This window comes from Gobio gobio (assembly GCF_949357685.1).
Source record: "Gobio gobio genome assembly, chromosome: 18".
Taxonomy (NCBI): Eukaryota; Metazoa; Chordata; class Actinopteri; order Cypriniformes; family Gobionidae; genus Gobio; species Gobio gobio.
The window spans coordinates 29,363,221-29,382,813 of NC_137111.1; the positions used below are offsets into that span (position 1 = coordinate 29,363,221).

The following is a 19,593-nucleotide window of genomic DNA, read 5'->3' on the forward strand; positions in this document are numbered from 1 at the left end:
ATTATAATTAATATTACTATTGCTATTGATTTTCTGAAAGTTTTCTTTCATTTGTAATTCAATGTTTTACGGTGCCTTTTTGCATTTTATTAAACCGTTATAAAACTTCTGTATTCATAACAGCACTCATACCTTGAACTCTCTCTTATTGAAATTGTTATGTTTATATTTCGATAATTGCACATTCTCTGTTTGGCTGTGAACTTAAGGTGTCTGTCAGTTAAGGCAGCATTTCTTTGTTTGACCACCAGATCAAATAATTTATTATTACACAGAAACTGGCCTTAATATTCATGCTTGATAATGTTAGCGTCATTCAGAATAATTTATTTAATTGTGCACATAACAGAGTTGATGCTCTGTGATTAAAAAATGCAAAATGAAAATTTATGATCATGATAATACTTAAATAAACAAAAGACTTGAAACTTGGCCTAGTGTGCTTGATGTTAATGCCTGTGTATGCCCTGTCTTATTAACAGTATCACCGTAGTTCTTGGGCCTTTATTAGTCCAAAAGCCCTTTATTACAGACAGTGGCTTTCAAAACCCAGGGGTCCGCAGAGGTACTGCATCAATTAGTACGAGGCTTTTAATGATATTTTCTGTAAATATATTTTTTAACCTTCTAAGACCCAGGAAAACAAAGTCTTTTGAAATTAGTATTTTTTTCTTGTCATTGCATTATTTAAAGCATAAAAGAAAAGAAAAAATATATATATTTTATTCATATGTTATGCTATATGTCATCGTAAGTTCAACATGAAGTGTAATAATGGGAGTAATAGTTGGCAACATTTTCATAATAATATCTAATATTGTATAGCAACATTGATATGTAAATTATTTCCCTATTCGCTTGTGTGTCCCCCAAAATGCCCGATAAACATGCTTGAAAGTCCCGGTGTCCTCTACTGAGGACATATATGAACTCAATGCCCTGTTTTGTAACAGAAAGTCATATTTTGAATTTGAAAATTAGAAACCCCTGATAACATTTTCTTGAGATGTTGATTTATAACAAACCATTTGAAAATTTGTCAGATTTAAAAGATAATTATAAAATATTTCCATAAGAGTGCTAAATTTGATCACTCAGGACAGTGGAACCAAGCAGGCTAAAATAGACAGCACAATTTAAATAACGTAAACAACGTAAACAGTGGTATCAGTTGCACTGTCAATAAATAAACTAAAACGGAAAGATTATTAAAGCCAAGCCAAAGTCCCTTTAAAACTATATATAAAGTATTTTCAGTCATTATTTTCACAGCAGTATCTAACGAAAATTACAGTTGCCATGGTTGCCATGTGGGATCACGTGAGCGGATATTGAGGTTTCTGATCAGTGACTTGGGGTCCTTCGAGAGGGAAGTGTCGATTATTCGAACTTATCGTGTTCTTATATGTTTGTTTTAAATGTCGGACTGGGAAGATGATTACGATGCGGCTGGTGTGGCAATTTCAAAGCCGTTGCCCGTTCAAACCGTACAGGTACAGTCATTTAGGCCTCCGTCTCCAAGAGGCGCGAGAAGCCGAGAAACCACGAGTGCTGGTGCGAAGTTTGGAGGAGGGGGCGAGCAGTGGACAAACTGGAGGGACCGAGGCTTTGAATCAAATATTTGTGACGATGCAGCCGGCAAAAACAACAGTTACAGTCGTTCCAGGACTGGACCTACAGGATGTCGTGGTAGTGGAAACAGATCGGGTTCATCACCGGTAAATCTGCATGTGGAAAACTCTTTGGTCGGGAGGATAATAGGTAAGACACAGGTGTCTGTGGAACATTTAGGCATGCAGCAGTTTTTCTAAATGTCAACTGTCTCTATAATCAGATCATTTCTAATGAATCAGTTGAAACACTATTGACTCGAGAACTTATTCTCGAGAACAGAGAACCTTCCGCCGGAGGATTCGCAATGATCATCCGACAAATGATGAGTGAAGTGATAGTCAGTGAAGTTATGGTGAACTGAGGATCTGGCTGATTTAAGAATGACTGAATCGTATCGTGTCTTAAACTGTTCAAAACAACCGATTCTTGGAAGTGAGTTGGACTTCCATCACTTCTGTGTGACTGTCTCTGTCCGTTTGCCCAGGTCGAGGTGGTGCGAAAATTCGGGAGCTCGAAGAGAGTAGTGGAGCATCGATAAAGGCAAGTTTAAGTACACTATTGCTACCACACATTTAGAAAACTCAGAAGAGCCTGTGTACACACACACACACACACACACACACACACACACTAGAGCCTAACTCTTTCCCCGCCATTGACGGAATTTTCCGTCATTTGAGACACCGCTTCCCCGCCAAAATATTTCGTCGTATGAGAAGAAAGAAGTATGGGTATGTGTAATTAGGACCAAACACTTTCATTTCCTGCTAAATGTAAAGATATCCAATTGTGTGCAGAGGGAATTTGAAAGACAACCGGATCGGATTGAGCCCTGTCAATGGTGATTTGATTTCCAGACCCAACATCTTGGATGTAGGTCTGGCTTGTCAAGCTAGCAGGCACGGCCATTTTAAACTTAATTACTTGCATTAGTAGTTTAACCCTTAGAGGTCTGCACAGTTTTGGGGCCCTTTAGAAGTTTTGGCAGGCTCTGTCATTTGTGCTTTTTTTCAGTTGCTTATAAACATTTGAATGGCAAAAGTGTCATTACACTGTATTCAGCACAAACTGGGCTGCCATAATATGCTAGCAACATGTGTGTACATGCTTGTATTTTTGAGAGAATAATGTTTATGTGTGGTCTTTTGACTAATGGCTGTCGTTGCCTAGAGTTTTTGCTTCAAACTGATGTGAGAATCATTGTGCCTACTGATTCACATAAAACAATATATTCATTTAAATTTTGTAAGACACTTTTTCTTTACAAAGGCAATATGCGAAGAGGTGTGAATAATCATGAATAATGCTGTGATTTACACCTGAGGAGACAAAGAACTGCATAATGAATGGAACTTTGAATCAGGTATGACTGTGGGAAAGTATTTACAAAATGTACAAAATAAATATATATATTTGTTAGTGCTGGGCAAATTAACACGGGCGTTAAATTTTCATTTTAACGCATTAAAAAATTTTAACGCAGCTTTTGTTTTTATATACATTTTTGCCTAGTGTTATTATATGATCACGCTCCTATTCATATAAATGCTTTTAAACCATCTAAGCGCGACAAGACAGAAGAGAACATGCTTTATGTCAATGTCCTGTCTGTGTGTGTGTGTGTCTGCCTGTCTGTCTGTGTGGGTGCGTCTCAATCAGATCCCTAGTTGCGCCAGTCTCGTGCACACATCGAGTTCTCTTTCGCTCTTGAACAAACAATAACAACAACACAGAGAATGTTGCCAAAATTGTCAAGTATTCTCATAATAGGAGTCTCAAATGAGTTAAATAACGTCTCTAATTAACTTGTGAGGAAATGAGATTTGTGTGACTGTGCATCAGATCCGCGTCATGTTTGGCAGCCGCCGATCTTAACGTGACAGCAGCACTGATGATGTCTGTCATTAATGTTCATCAAAGAATAAAGTGAACAGAGAAAAGATGATTAATCTATATTTAATTTATTATGCAGTTAATAAGGTGTTTGATATCTATTACATTTCTGTATCTAACAGGGAAGGCCACAAGTAAATATGACATTTATTATAATGGGTTTGTGTAAAGATTGTTTTAAGTTCACTTAAATTAAGTTATTTTTTAAAGCCTAATAAATGTTGAAATTGGTAGTTTTCATTTATACTGTAATGTAATGTCATTAATGTTTCATAAAGATATAGTATCAGTGATACTAGCCTTCATTTATAAAAAGATGCCATTACAACACACATTTAAAATATGTCTTTAAATTGTTTCTACATTAATTTGTAGAGTAACTGAAATATCTACAATATCAAAATATTAAAAACTTGCGATTAATCACGATTAATTACACAAAACAATGCAAATTTATATATATATATATATATATATAGATTCCCTGCACTAATATTTTTTTGTAGTTTATTTGGAATATAGTTAACAATATAAAGTGAGCCAAAGGCACATTACAACATCTAGCGGTGAGGTTAACACACCGCTCACCCCTCCCTTTCGAAGCACGTGGAGAAGGTACAGGGGCCGACACAGGACAAAAAATGTTGTCGTCGGAGCGAGCAAAGAGTGACTAGCGCTCTGTAGAGAAGTTTTTCTGTTTAGGGCTACTGTAGAAACATGATGGTGAAAAATGGCGATTTCATTGTAAGGGCACCCGTGGCGTCTGTAGATAGAAATGTCTCATTCTAAGGTAATAAAAACATAATGGTACATTATGTAAGGTCTTTATACTCCACTGAAAACATAGTTATGTATATTGTATTGCATTTATGTTAAAGGGATAGTTCACCCAAATGAAAATTCTGTCATCATTTACTCACCCTCAAGTTGTTTCAAACCTGTATGAGTTTCTTTGTTCTGCTGGACACAAAAGAAGATATATTTTGAAGAATGTTTGTAACCAAGCAGATAGAGCAACCATTGACTACCATAGTAAGGGGAAAAAAACTATGGTAGTCAATGGTTGCTCTGTCTGCTTTGAAATATTATTATGGTACATAGTGCATCAAAATGCAATGTCATTGTTCAAATGTTTTACGCACCATTTACACATGATAGGGAGCAGGTGTACATTTCTTTCATACCAACTAACATTTTGAAAATATTTGTGAATCCAATAATGTCCCATCCTGCGCCCTGCGTTGTCTGTGGATGAGAATCCGAAACAAGGACTGGTGGGACGTTGCCCTGCTCCACTTCACAGATGCTGAGTGAAAGGATAATTTTTGAATGACGGGACACTCATTTATATGACACTTTATTCAAATGGAAAAACGGTCAGTTTGTTCCGCGTGTCATACGTCATTACGCTATTTCTACATCATTGCACAATGCACATTCCTTTCAGATGAGGTTTTCAATCCGATCAAGTGTTTACATGTTCTCTCGATCGGATTAGAAAAGGAATAAACCACCCCTTTTAATCCGATCGGAATTGAATTAGAATCGAGGTCACTCAGATTGATTAAGGTTTTTTTCATGAAGACAGAATGAGTCGTCAGTCAGATTACTAATGGAGTATTTGGTTGCATGTAAACCGCCATTGTTGTCATATATGGGGTATAGTAGTCCTTGAAAATGCACTTTCAGAAGAAAAAGTATATGGGTTTAGTACAGCACCCATGACATTCATGGCAATTTTCATTAGTACACTATTCAAGATTCAAGATTTCAAGATTCAAGAGTTTTATTTGTCACATACACAGTTATATACACAATATACAACTGGCAGTGAAATGTAAACAGGTCCGCTCCATGGACAGTGCAAATAACAGTTACAAGAAATTAAAATAGAAATAGAATAAAATTAGAATAAAAAGTATTAACATAAGTAGAATTATAAATAAATCAAGTAAAGATAAAAATTGGAAATAAGATAAAATAAAAATATAAAAAATTCCAAACTATTCCAGTCCTTTCATATTTTGTTTAACACATGAAGACACTTTGAATTATGTATGATTGGCAGATAAACCGTGGTGAGTATGACGCTGAGGTGCTTATCTTTGGAAGCGGTGATGCTCAGCTCAAGGCCAAAGACATGATTGAAGATCTGGTGCATGGGAACTCTGTCATGGGTCCTGGCTGCCGCAATGGTAGGAGAGCACAGAAATCCCTAAGCTACAAGAATCTGTGCTTTTATTTTATTGCAATGTTAACATTTACATTTGAATCTCCAGGAAATAGCAATGCAGGAAATCAGAGTGACTCATGCTGGCCAGCTTCTGCTGTACGAGCTGTCGCTGCAGCTGCCCCAACACCTGCACCTATTGATTGGACTGCACTTCGAGAAAACCGTGACAAATATGAAGCTATTAAATGGCAAGGTGAGTCTCTAGAAGCTCTAGTTTAGATGATGTGATCATTACTTCAGATTAGTTCTCTCATCATTTACTCTGCCTCATATTGTCCCAAACCTGTATGACCATGTGACAGATTTACACTTATGTACACACTATGAAAGGTAAACTAGACATTGTTTAAAATACTGCATGTACTATATACACAGATATAAAATGCTATCCTCCATTTTCACAGATAAAACACTTGTTTGAGCTGTTTTAACTGAAAGCAACTTGGACTGACATATCATAAAATATGTCAGTTCCATTGTTTTGTCTCAAGATGCACACCAGTAATGTTTGTTGTAAGGCATGTTTATAAAAGCTACTTAAATGTCCTAATTGAACTAGGGCCATATCCTGGCCTAATCTAAGCCCTGTCTGTGAAACCAGGCCTATCAGTACTATACCTCATTTAACAATCATTTTGGTTTCTGCAGATCTTCCCACTCTAAAGAAGGATTTCTATATTGAAGCAAAATCAGTGGCTGCTCGTAGTGCCGAAGAAGTTAAAATCTGGAGGTAAGAGTTGTCTGTCATTGCTTGCTTTCTTCACATTAGCCCAAAGATGGCGGCATTTATCTGTTAATAACAAACCTTCTGAATGATGTAAATATATTGTGACATGCGTGACTATTATCCTAGTTAAAAAACTTTAAGCAGGGTTTCCACAGCGTCTTAAAAAGTCTAATCTATCTTTGTTGTATTTATTTGTCCTATTGTCATTTGTTTATAAGTTCTTATTTTATTACCGACCGTTTACCTGATTACTTAATTACTTGAGAACTTATATTAAGCAATTGCTTATTGCCGTGGTTTACTTGTAAGATTTTGGTCATATTTCTCACCCTAATGTTATTAAAGCTAGACAGTACACCACTGGACTAGCCTTTTTTTTTTGTAAGATACCAAAATAAACCAGATATATGCATTTTGTTTGTTTTATTGTCATGTGTGACTATTGTGCATCTAACTTAATAATATGGTAAATGTGGCCTCCTAATGAATTTCTGGAAATTACCACCTCAAAAACAGTCATTTTGATCTAAAAAAAAAAAATCACCAAAAATAAAACGTTTTTTATTGCATGATGTAGGTCTTAAATTTTTTATCATAATGGTCTTAAAAAGTCTTAAAATTGACTTGGAGAAACCTGCAGAAACCCTGTTAAGGCTTTGAATGTGTATGTTTTAGGTGAGAAACAAATGTACTTTGCAAAATGTATCATTACTGAATAATTAAATGTCTTTTGTGTGTTCTGTTTTTCCTCCTATACTCTTTTTTTAATACTAAATCTAATTATAAGAAGCCATTGTAGCTCTGGTTCTCAACATTTCACTCTGTTTCCCTCCATTGTCCTCAATTGTAAGAGTTTTTCACTCTTAGTGTCTGTAAAAATAAATAATAATTAAAACAATTAAATTCCAGAAGTTTTAGGAGCTCAATTTAGGAGTCCTACTACTTTTTTAAAATTTAACCATTGAATTTACACGACTCTTTAAGGACAAGGGTTTTATAAATAATTTGCTCGTAATTCTATCTGGTAAATTATTTGAATACATGGTATTACTAGTCAAATATATGTTCTTTTATAAAAATCCTTGATGCGTTTTATTATTTTCCATTAAGTTTCCAGGTCTAGAAGTCCCACTTGTAAAATTTTTAAAAACTCATATATCTAGGTTTTCCAAGATTGTGGGAATCCTGGTTCTTCAAAGGAATCAAACAGTTGTCAAGGGGGTATATAAAAAAAAAATTAAATCTTGTTTTTAGTTGTTTTGGCTTTTGTCATTTTGAGCCCCCCTTGAAGGTTTGAGAACTACTGCATTGTAGCATAGGTTAGAAGTGCCACTTTTTGCTAAAAAAAAAGAATGAATACAATTTTATTTGATGACACAAACCAGACATCTAAAACTATTGAGATGGCATTTTTGCATGTTTGTTGCACACTGCATGTTTTTGGACTTCTGCTTTTCTCTAACAGAAAAGAGAACAACAGCATCTTTGTGGATGATTTGAAAGACGAGGATAAAAGAACCATTCCCAATCCAGTGTGCACTTTTGAGGAAGCTTTTACTCACTATCCAGGAATAATGGAAAACATTGTCAGGGTGGGATTTCAAAAGCCAACTCCCATTCAGGTGAAGAAACCTCTCTCTCTCATGTGTTTGTTTATACCATATTGTTTTTCTATTGGATGTAAAGCTTGACATGTGGGGATGAATGTAATCCTGGTTATTTTTTCTCGTGGTCCAGTCACAAGCCTGGCCAATCATCCTGAAAGGAATAGATGTGATTGGAATAGCCCAGACAGGAACAGGCAAAACTTTGTCCTACCTGCTTCCTGGCTTTATTCATATGGATGAGCAACCTGTGTCAGTGCTCCACCTTTCACCTTTAAAAAAAAAAAAAAAAAATATTTATTTGTGTATACTCCTGTACGTTCCTTTACCTCACTCTCCTTATCTGGTTGGTATACATAATTATTGTAGGCACAGGGACAGAAGAGATGGCCCCGGCATGTTGGTTTTGACTCCCACTCGTGAGCTGGCCCTCCAGATTGAAGCTGAGTGCAGCAAATACAGCTACAAAGGATTTAAAAGGTGCTGTAAGCATAAGTCCCCCAAATCGATCACAATGTTATGCAAATTTTTTTTATTTAAGAATGAATCTAGTGTCCTGCTTTCTTTGTCTGTTTGCTCAATTTCTTTTATTATTGTAGCATCTGTATCTATGGAGGAGGTGACCGAAAGGCCCAGATTAAATTAGTGACCAGTGGTGTGGACATAGTCATTGCCACACCAGGACGATTAAATGATCTGCAGATGCATGAGCTCATCAACTTGCGCACCATCACCTATCTGGTAAGTTACTGGCAAAAATTGCATACTGGGATGTTAACGGATGTGTTTTTATGCATTATTTTTGTGAGCATTTAAAAAGCCATTTAAAAAAAAAACCCAAAATGAACTAGTTTAATTAATTTAAAAAAATTTCCCCTCTTGTTCCAGGTGTTGGATGAGGCTGATAGAATGTTGGATATGGGCTTCGAACCTCAAATCATGAAAATCATTCTAGATATTCGACCTGACAGACAAACTGTAATGACTAGGTGAATTTTCTTATTTCTTTTTTCAACTTTTTTTACTATCTGAAAACAACATTTTCAATGCCGACATTTACCACATTAAAGTACATACATTTCACAACCCTACAAATGGCATCTGAACATGTTGTTTCAGTGTAAATGTGCCTTTAAATGCAGAATTGGGGCCAATTTTGTCAGAGTTTGAATGTTTTATCATGAAGTTTGTACATTTGGATGATTGTTATTTGCTGCATTAATTTGATGTACTTCTCTATTTCTACTACAGTGCCACCTGGCCAACAGGTGTCAGGCGACTGGCCAAATCCTACCTGAAAGACCCCATGATGGTTTATGTGGGCACCTTAGATCTAGCAGTGAGTGAACAGTTACAGTTATAATGGGTAATGCCCAAATACCAGGTTAAATATAACTCTTCTGTTTGGCCGTCATATTAAAAGTCCCCAGTTAATTCTCCTCCTGCATCTGTCTCCCTCAGGCGGTGAACACTGTTCATCAGACAGTGCTGTTCGTGCAGGAGGAAGAGAAAAAAGACTATGTTTTTGACTTCATCCACCGAATGGAGCCTCTAGACAAAGTGCTAATATTCGTTGGGAAAAAAATAAAGTGAGTTTCTCGTAGCGAAACTTAAATGGTTCGATTCCACGAAACAGGAAATGGGAGGAGTTTCTGCAAGCACGCTCAAGTTCTACTGAAATGGTATTGCATAATATCATTTGTATTATGATAACTTGATGTGGCCCGTCAGCTCGTGTGCTCCTAGAAAGGTGTGCTTTTGTGGGAAATGCATCTCCTTTCTAAAAATGAAACTTGGCATTTCTCCATTGTCAGTGGGAGTGGCCATAAAATGTGATTTTATTCAATTCTTCCTGTTGCTTAACCTATGACTGTTAAAGTTTGCTCTTCCACACCCCAGTACAGTGGGCAGCTTGTGGTAATTCATTTTAAAAGTTGTGCAAACATTAGAACCAAATACTCAGTTTGGAACCGATTCTTTATAACACTTTCAGCCTGGCAATATGATTCAGTGCTTAGTCTAACCCAGAACAGATCCGCTGTTAGATCCAGTGCTGCAAGAGCCTCATGTCTGTTTGCAGTGTAGACGGTTTATGTAGCAGGGATCCGGACTAACATTTGACAGAACCTGATTTTGTTTTTTAATCATAAAAAACAGAAGAAACATGCTTACTTCTTGGAAATACACATTTGACAGTTAAGCACTGAGCTTGAGTTGAGATGCATATGAAATTAACTTAACAACAGTAAGATGTGTCTAATTTTTATAGGGAAGATTTTCAATAATGTTTTAATGTTCGGTTATCACATTGAAAATAACATTTCAATTGGATCATATTTCGAGCTTTAAAGTGCTGGGAAAAGTGTGAAGCTCTTGAAACTCCTTGGAAAAAAAGTGCTTGAATTTCACTCTCAAAAGGTTGTATGAACCCTGAAATGAATAATGTAAAAACATTTGAGTATTTCTGCCACAATGCCGCGGTTACAGTTAGCATTGCTACATTAAATCAATGGTAAATGTTAGTGATTTGTGGACTGAAAAGTCTTCTATAACTCTTATCATTTGGTAAACTAGTTGCACCGGCAAGAAAAAGGTTGTAAAATGCAACCATTTGGTCGCAGTCTGGAGCCCTGAGCAGCAAAGGTTGTTTCTATTGTAGAGGTGCTGATTGTGGGATCTTAAAAAACTGCAACAAGGATAAACAATGACCACAATTTTTGTGTGGTGAATTAATGGCCTGCAAGAGTTTGATCAACCAAAACTGTAAGCCAAACTGTTGATTCCAAAGTAAAATCATGAAGCAAATCCATCTGAGAAATCATATTCTCACTGTGATTTCTCTTTCCTGCTGCTGCGTAGAGCCGATGACCTCTCCAGTGACCTGTGTCTGCAGGGTTTAGCGGTTCAGTCTCTGCATGGAGACCGAGAGCAATGCGACAGAGAAGAGGCACTGCAGGACTTTAGAGATGGTATGTTAGTAAGCAGTAAATAGAAAAGTTAAATGAATTTTCTGTGACCCTAATAGCACCAGAATTGTAAGAATGCTGACCCCATCTTCCTTGCTTAGACAAACAGGGAGTCCCAAACTCACTCCTTTTGGTTGTGTAAATGTTGTTGTTGTTGTCCAGCTACTCAAATCGAAATAATTCTGTTTGGCACCACTAGTTGGCACAGAAAATGCATACTTTACCGCAGTCAGTAATTGTACCTGATCTGAGATTGCTATCTACCTGTCCGTGGGTGTTGAAAAGGTCGTGTGCGGATTCTGGTGGCGACTGATCTGGCCTCCAGGGGGCTAGACGTTCATGACATCACGCATGTTTTCAACTATGACTTCCCTCGGAATGTGGAGGAGTATGTGCACCGCGTCGGGAGAACAGGTCGCGCAGGGTGAGTGAAACGGGGGACGGGTGTGTCTAGGAAATGATAGAAACAATACAAATTATATTATGAATGCAACCGTTCAGGCTCTTTATGTAAATGAGTCCATGTCTTTACTCAGGAGGTCCGGTGCCTCTGTAACCCTGGTAACAAGAGAAGACTGGAGAGTAGCTTCTGAGTTGATCACCATTCTGGAGAGATCTGGCCAGGTAAACACACCTGCAGTCGTCCACTCCTTTCATTATGTTTATGACACTTTGCTATGTAAAGAATGCAAATCAGCTGACTATTTATAAATCGGAAGCTTCTCGCAGCAGATTGTGTAAGTTGCCTATTCACCTTTTATGGTCATTGGGAGACATCCCTCTCTGTAAATCTTGTGTAAAACTAGACAGAAAATTGTAAAAAAAAATATTGTAGTAGGAATGTGCAATTTATTATCATATCACTATAAAAGGGATGTTTTAATGCGTATCAGTCCAATAAGTGAAATAGTCCAGTATTTTTAAGACAATAAATTGTCGAATTATCATAGGCCCCCACATTATTCACATTTACTTGCATTTTTTTTTTAAATCTTATTTTTCACTCTACATAATATTTGGTGTCAGTTGAATTCCGTAGATTTCGCCGGAGGTTATTTATTAATTTATTCAGTCTCTCAAAATATAGATTGATATCTAATATCAACCATATTGTTGCATCCTTTCCTTGCATTATAATTGATAAAATTTTAAACAAATGTTATATTAGCATTTTTCATCGGTGGGCTCAGTGTGTATATTCCACTTTGTTGTTTGAAATATGAAAATTAACACTTATTTATTTAGAAAAATGCTCCTCTACAGCTGACTATTGAGTTAATGTCACTGAATAAGGTTTTTCTGAGGTAAAGGTGATGTTACGTGACATTAGCCACGTTTACATGCGCACTTTTTTGTCATTCCGATTGAAAGATTCGGTGGACTGTTTACATGAGACGTTATCTAAAACGATCTGGTGTTTACATGTGCTGACTTTCAGTAGGAATCATTTTGTGACATGCGCACACAGTTTGTCTGCCGCCTCAGATTCGTTACGTATTCGTGGATCAATAGTTCTGTGTTGGTAATTTTTATATTTATTTATTTTTCTGTGGGCGGACATGCAGTAGTTTAACCTAATTTATGTCCTATACAATGGCTATTTCAACAGCTGTGAATGATGAATGCGGAATCAAAAATGAATTCAATTCATTTATTTTGAAAAACACAAAATTTAACAATAAAATGCACTCAAATTATTAATAAAAACATAGGATATACGGTGAAACTTGAATGAAGCATTCAAGACGTGCTCAGCATCATTACTAGTAGTACTAAACATATATATTTCAGATGATTAAGGAAAGATACCATAATCACAAAGGTATAAATATTAACAAAAGTAATTAAAGTAGACTGTGGGTAACGTTACTTAACCAATTTGAAGCAGTTGTTGAATTTTTTTTATAGCTAACTTAACTAACGGGAAACAGAGAGCAGCTTGAATGTTCCCCGTTGAAATGGCAGCTCTCAACGGCCACCAGGACTTGTACAGTTTTATAAAAGCTATTTATTATTTGTCGTAAAGTGTAAGAATCACCTCAGAAAAATAAATGATTCTGTCAGGCGCAGTTGAAGCCTAGGACAAACGCTGTCAAGATGAGATGGTGTAGCCAGGCTATGTCTGTGTCATTATTCCAACATCATGTTCATAACATGTTACGAAATAAAAAGTTTAATTCCTCAGAAAAATGAACTTTCCTCTCTTGTCAACATAAGCCTGGTGTGAGCGCGGCGCGCGCTCTTCAGTTGAGGAGGCGCGCGCTGTATATCACGTCACAGAAAGACGTGCACTCAAAGTAATCGGATCAGGTCGTTTACATGGTGGAATTTTTCGTTTCATCGGTTCATGAAAAGGTTTATCCCACCCCTCTCAAACCGATTACAATTTAATTCGGTTTGGCCATTTTTATTCCGATTGAGGTGTTTATATGGAGTATTTTTATTCGGATTGGACTTTTAAACCGATTACAGTGCTCCATGTAAACGCACCTACTGTTTACAAGCTGTTTCATTGACTCGCGGTTGAAACACTGATTGATCGATTACATGATGAGGCATGATACAGATTTCTGTAAGATGTACTGTATCTTTTAACGTGTTCAGATGTTAATTCATGTTTATATCGTGTTGTAACGAGTATTAAAGCGGAGATGCTTTAATACTCACCTCACCACAGCCTTCTGCTAGTAAAAGTACTTAAACCAAATGGACTTTTACCAAAAGCCATGTATTTGTTTAGTGTTCTAAGTGTGTTTATGTACACAACATCCTAATGGAGAATCTGGATAAAGGGAAGCATTCTTCCTTTCTTTAGGATGTACCAGAAGAGCTGGTTCTGATGGCTGAACGTTATGAAAAACACCGGAGGGAGAAAGAAATGTTTGCACCCAGAGGCAGAGGAGGACAAAGAGGTAATTTCAGAGGAGGCTCAGACCGGAGGTTCTGATCTCTTGAAAGGTAAGGTTTCATTTGATCTTGCTTTCTTAATCACATCAACATAAAGGAAACTCTTTAAATGAAAACCGATTTTTAAGAATACATCAACTGAACCATGATTTAACCACATTTTTTCAGCGTTCACCAGATGTTTTCTAACCCAATGTGTACTTTTTATTAAAGCATTTGATCTTTACACCAGTAGTAATCTTTATCTTTAATTCTATCTTTCAGGTTGATGTGACCGTACTCACTGGAGTTGATTCATATTCTTTTAAAGTGTTAATCCTCTCATTTGTTGAGAGGCTTGTGAAGACCATTTAAGTTTTGTTATGTTTAAGAAATACTGATTCATTTTATATGCATGATGTTTTTCTTTAATGGGATTTTTTTTTTTCCAGTTCAGTAACATTTATTATTGTTATCTACGTTGATGTGAGGTAAAATGCCCCTAACTTTAGATGACGTAACTATCTTGTTCAGTTGAATGCGTATCAAATAAAAGCCTTTAAAAGTTAATTGGAATGTTTATTGAATTGACCATCAAGGAAAAACAAAAACAAATCATACATAATTCATAATTAAGAAAATCATAATTTACTGAATATAGGAAAGTTGTTATTGCGTTGAGATTCGATTGCATTTTCCAGGAAATCACAGCTACTCGGAGTGGCTTGATGTAGGAGGTTATGGGATGGAATGAAAAAGTTAGGGAGACGGCGATCTTTTAGGTGTTTGACAAAGTCTTCCAAAAGCTGCTGGAAGCAGTCGGCCAGCTGACTGTATGCCCACTCGCTGTCATCTCCCCTTGTAGCGCAAGCGTGGAGCAGGGTGGTCTTTGCATGGTAGGAGCAGAAGTCGGACATTTTATTGGATTTGGATTCGTCCTCTTTGAGCCGTTGAAGAAGATACTTCAGAAGCTTTAGACACTCCTTCCTGTAGAAGTGGACAAAAGTTAAATTAATCATAGTTCATGTTTAGTGCTTGAAAAGCTTGTTTAAATGTATTTAAGATTTTATAAATGTTCCTGGACCTACAAACAGGTATTTTCATGCAAGCAATGAAGAACTATCAAAACAGATCATATACAAAACCACAATGGGTCTGTTGTATGCAATTCTATTTCAAATACTGCAAACCATCGAAGCACAGAATAGTTACCGGCAACATTTCGGTCCAGCATCCTCGCAGCATGTCTTGGCGTGGCCGTGCCTTTTCAGAATGTCTTTTTCAATATGTGAAAAAGAGATTCGCCAGGCATCTGTGTAGAGATAATTTTTCAAATAAACACTTGTATTTATTTGATGTTTTTATTTGTAGGGCTGCAGTAGCTTAGCTCATATACATATAAAACACGAAGTAAATTAAATTAAAAACACAGTATACCTTTTGCAACAACGCCAGCATGCACTGCATCTCCTTTCCCCTCGTATTTAGGCACCAGGTAGAATGGTTGACGCTTCATATCAGCTTTTTCCTTTTTACCAAGCCAGTTTTCTATTTTGAAACCATCTTTTGTAAAACCTGGCCAGCTTGCAGAGTGAACCTTAAGACTAAGAACGAAGTCAATGGAAATTTTGTTTCCGTTTTCTGTTACTTCCAGTGTCACTGCAGGGCACCTTGGCTTCTTTCGCTGAATATCAATTTTGTCTATAGAATACAAAAGACATGTAAAGATTACCAGAAGGCAAGACCATGGTTGTAGCTATTTAGTACCCCCCCGTTTTATTTTTCTTCAGGTCACAACTTAAGATTAAATATTACTTTTATGAATTTCTGTTTTTGTAATTTTCAATGGACTATTTCTTGAGCAGCAAGGACTAAATTGATAATGTGATATATAGACACACACACACTGACTGAACACAATTATAAACGCAACACTTTTGTTTTTGCCCCCATTTTTCATGAGCTAAACTCAAAGATCTTAGACTTTTTCTATGTACACAAAAGGCCTATTTCTCGCAAATATTGTCCACAAGTCTGTCTAAATCTGTGTTGGTGAGCACTTCTCCTTTGCCAAGAATCCATCCACCTCGCAGGTGTGGCATATCAAGATGCTGATTAGACAGCGTCATTATTGCACAGGTGTGCCTTAGGCTGGCCACAATAAAAGACCAGTCTAGTCGCTAGAAGGGGTACAGCAACGGTCGGAAGTGAGGCAAAAATGCAAATACAGTAATCAAATGATGCAATATTGATGTGCGCATGGCCAATGGCCATAGCTGTATCCCTTCTAGTCTTTACCGTGCGGGAAATGGTGCGATGACATCACCGTTTCACAAAATATTACGGATTGGCTGTACACAAGAAAATGCAATGGTGTTGGTTTCAGATTTATCCAAAAATACCGGTTTCAGGCTCCTAAAACACCGGATCCGTCTGGATGAAATGCTGATACGATGCAACATTTTTACGTATACAGCTAAATGCGTCTCTGTGTATATGGGGCCTAAAATTTGCAGTTTTATCACACAGCACAATGCCACAGATGTCGCAAGTTTTTAGGGAGCATGCAATTGGCATGTAGCCTGACAAGCCAGACCCATCAAGATGTTGGGTCTGGGAACACACCATTGGCAGGGCTCAATCCGAGGGGCGGGATAAACGGTTGTCTTTCAAATTCCCTCTGCACGCAATAGGATAGCACTACAACCAACCAGAGCAACGAAGAAGGTGAAGCGGAGCTAGTTGATAGATTTAAACTTTCGCCGTATCCGGTCGGCAAAACTCAGAGCACATCTTCCTTTCTTAAGAATGACTTCAGTGCCGTTCTTTGTCCTTTTCTCAAAGAAAATCTTAGCTCCAAGTCTTCAAGAGTCGCGGCCAAAGCCGATTCGAAAGACCGCTGTTTACAAGTAGCGCGCAGAACCACCGCAACTCTACCGTCATTATGTTAAGCCCGCCCACCGACTCTATACACAATGTGATTGGCCTGACCAGAGTTTGATTTTTCCAGCTTGCAAGCCAACGGAGAGTTGCTAGACGACCCTGGCTGCAAATTAGATTTGCTGCCGCTAGGGGGTGGCTAGATTTCGTGGCTCATTGGCATGCTGACTGCAGGAATGTCCACCAGAGCTGTTGCCCATGCATTGAATGTTCATTTCTCTACCATAAGCTGTCTCCAAAGGCGATTCAGAGAATTTGGCAGTACATCCAACTATGAGTTATAGCAGTATATATTCTAGTTCCCAGCATGCTTTAGTTCTGACTGTTAAATGAGTGTAAATGTGAAATTTAAGCATTCTTTTGTGTTTGTTCGAGATTAATTTAGAGTGTAATCTGTTAGTATTTAATGTTGTTATGTATGAGTTTTGGAGGGTTACCATTGTGGTGAAGCATATGTGTTTAACTGGCTAAATAAGGTACTTCTGCACAGTGATATTCTCTTTGCTTAATCACCGTTTCACAAAATATACGGATTGGCTGTACGAAAATGCAAAGGTGTCGGTTTCAGATTTATCCACTCTGGGACCCGGTTTCATAAAATACCTAGGCCTATTTCAGGCTCCTAAAACGCCGGTGCATGCAAGTGTGTTTGTGCCATTGCTAACTAGCCATTAATTTAAAATATTTTAGTTAATTTAAACATTCTGATATAATGGTTTAATGCTATTTAAGTGTTTAAGGATTCAAAAGAAATATATCCACAGTACTCACAAAAACAGTAGTTTTTAAGCTTAAATGGTTTAAGGCAATCAGTTTCCTAAAATGGTTTGTTACCTTGTTGGGGGCATACACACACATACACCATGGTCTGTCTCAATACTTGATTCTGGTTGGCTGCACTCTGTGTGTGTGTGTGTGTGTGTGTGTGTGTAACAGATATTATAAATCAAATGATTAAAATTAAATTGGACCTACATTTACATTGAAGTTTCTTCACAGCCTCCTTAACAGCTTCTCTGAATTCACTCAGCATTCTGCTGGCCTGAATGGTCTTGTCTTCATTTAGGAATATGTCCAGAGGATGTTTATTCGGAAGTCGTTTCAGTGTAACACTGTAAAATGCTCCAGCAGTATCGAACTGCTTTAGATCCACTCTCTCCACCGGAATTGTCAGCATGACGTCAAATTCATCTGGTTCACAAATCTAAAATGTAACAAAGTTAAAGCTTATGTTTCCAACTGTAAAACCTTTTTTGCATCGAGTATTGATTAGAAGTGTCAGGGCCATATAATCTGTAGTCTTCGAGGGCATATAAAGCATTAACTTTTTCTTTTCTTAAGCTTAAAGAGACATTTCATCACTGTTTACATGCACGTATTCTGAAATGTTGGCTATTTTTATATCTTGCCTTGTAAAAAAAAGCTCCAATGCTATTGTAATATTCCTGTATTCATGTGCACATTATTGTACATTTCTGGAATAATTGGATAACTTGCATTTACTTATTATGTACTTAAACAATAATCCTTGGTAATTTCTTGTAGTTCTTAATCATATCTTTGATTATAAAAGTAGGTCCAAAACGTTTGAATTTTCACAAATGGTTGTATCTATCTAATATCACCAAGTATACAATTATTTGGACATGTTCTGGTGTAAATTAATAAGGTATTTTTATGTCTTGGAATTCAGATTTATTCAGGTGTTGGCTGTTATTAGAGTAACGCCTTTTACACACTTAACCATTCATTCCAAAAATACATTAGACCAATTGATCACTCTCCTAATCATATTGTGATGTCACACTGAAACACTTACTTTAACATTTTCATAATAACTTCCCGTTGCCAATTTCTCGATATCCACACACCAGGTCTTTTTTTTAAGGTGTGCAATGACTGTATCCGTGATGGCATTAACACAAACGGATGCTTTAGATCGCTGGCACTTTTTGATCTTTAATTTCTCAATAGTTGCTTTAAGAACTTTCCCCAGTGTGTCATCGACGCTCAGTCCTCTCAGTGGAGTCTTTTCTGCGCTTTTCTTTTTGCGGTCAGAGCTAAGCGCTGGAGGCGCGTCAGAAAAGTGTGTCTCAGTGGCAGATTCATGCAGCCTTCTAGGTTTTTCTTCTGATTTGCTCTCCGGAGATTCTTCTCTGTCATCGTTTGCACGATCTCTCTGCTTTTTACTCTGTCGTTTTGGTGCTGTTTTTTCACCGGACTTGCTCTTGGCGGGCTGCTGAGATTTGCCTTCACTGTCACAGTCATGAGGATTTGTCTCCTTTTTACTCTCTCGCTTTCTGCTTCCCTTTTTTTTCGCGCCCTTTTCCTCGGCGCGTTCCGGAGATTTATTATCTATTCCACTAGTATGGTCATCTCTTCGCTCTTTACTCTTCCCGCGCGTTTTTGCTGAAGCTTTGGCTTTGGGTTGGTCTGGACTTTTCGCGCGGACGCTGTTTTGTCTTCTCTGGCTGCTCATGATAGCAGGTGAACCGAAGGCGACGCGCGCAGTTGTGCACTAAAAGGAAGGTTTCTGTTACAGAACTATGACATCAGGATGCAGATGGTACTGTGCAAGCCTCTACGTTTCTGTTTCACATCCTCAGTGTTATTTTGACGTATTTACGTGACACTGGCACACTGTATTTATTATGGTTTCCCTGGCTGGTCACTGTGATTTTTGCCATATGTTTCTGGACAAACATATTTTGTTAATTCATGTCCGAAAAT

The 19,593-nt window shown here is 37.4% G+C and overlaps 2 protein-coding genes across 2 annotated transcripts; one reads left to right on the forward strand and one right to left on the reverse strand.

Moving 5' to 3' along the window:
- Positions 1-1,418: 1,418 nt before the first annotated feature.
- On the forward strand, positions 1,419-13,984 carry ddx43 (DEAD (Asp-Glu-Ala-Asp) box polypeptide 43; the record flags this gene model as incomplete). The annotated part of the gene is made up of 16 exons (XM_079842262.1): positions 1,419-1,761; positions 2,099-2,154; positions 5,576-5,702; positions 5,787-5,933; positions 6,389-6,470; positions 7,933-8,089; positions 8,205-8,323; positions 8,441-8,551; positions 8,671-8,812; positions 8,960-9,060; positions 9,323-9,410; positions 9,533-9,660; positions 10,931-11,040; positions 11,323-11,461; positions 11,574-11,661; positions 13,853-13,984. The coding sequence occupies 16 exons, from the start codon at positions 1,419-1,421 to the stop codon at positions 13,982-13,984; spliced, it is 2,070 nt and encodes a 689-aa protein (XP_079698388.1).
- Positions 12,676-19,377, reverse strand: cgasa (cyclic GMP-AMP synthase a). Its single transcript, XM_079842336.1, has 5 exons — positions 18,683-19,377; positions 17,839-18,067; positions 15,361-15,624; positions 15,136-15,235; positions 12,676-14,910 (listed from the first exon to the last, which is right to left on the reverse strand). Exons 1-5 carry the CDS (start codon positions 19,340-19,342, stop codon positions 14,565-14,567), a joined length of 1,599 nt encoding a protein of 532 aa, XP_079698462.1. The 5' UTR covers positions 19,343-19,377; the 3' UTR covers positions 12,676-14,564.
- Between the last annotated feature and the right edge of the window lie 216 nt (positions 19,378-19,593).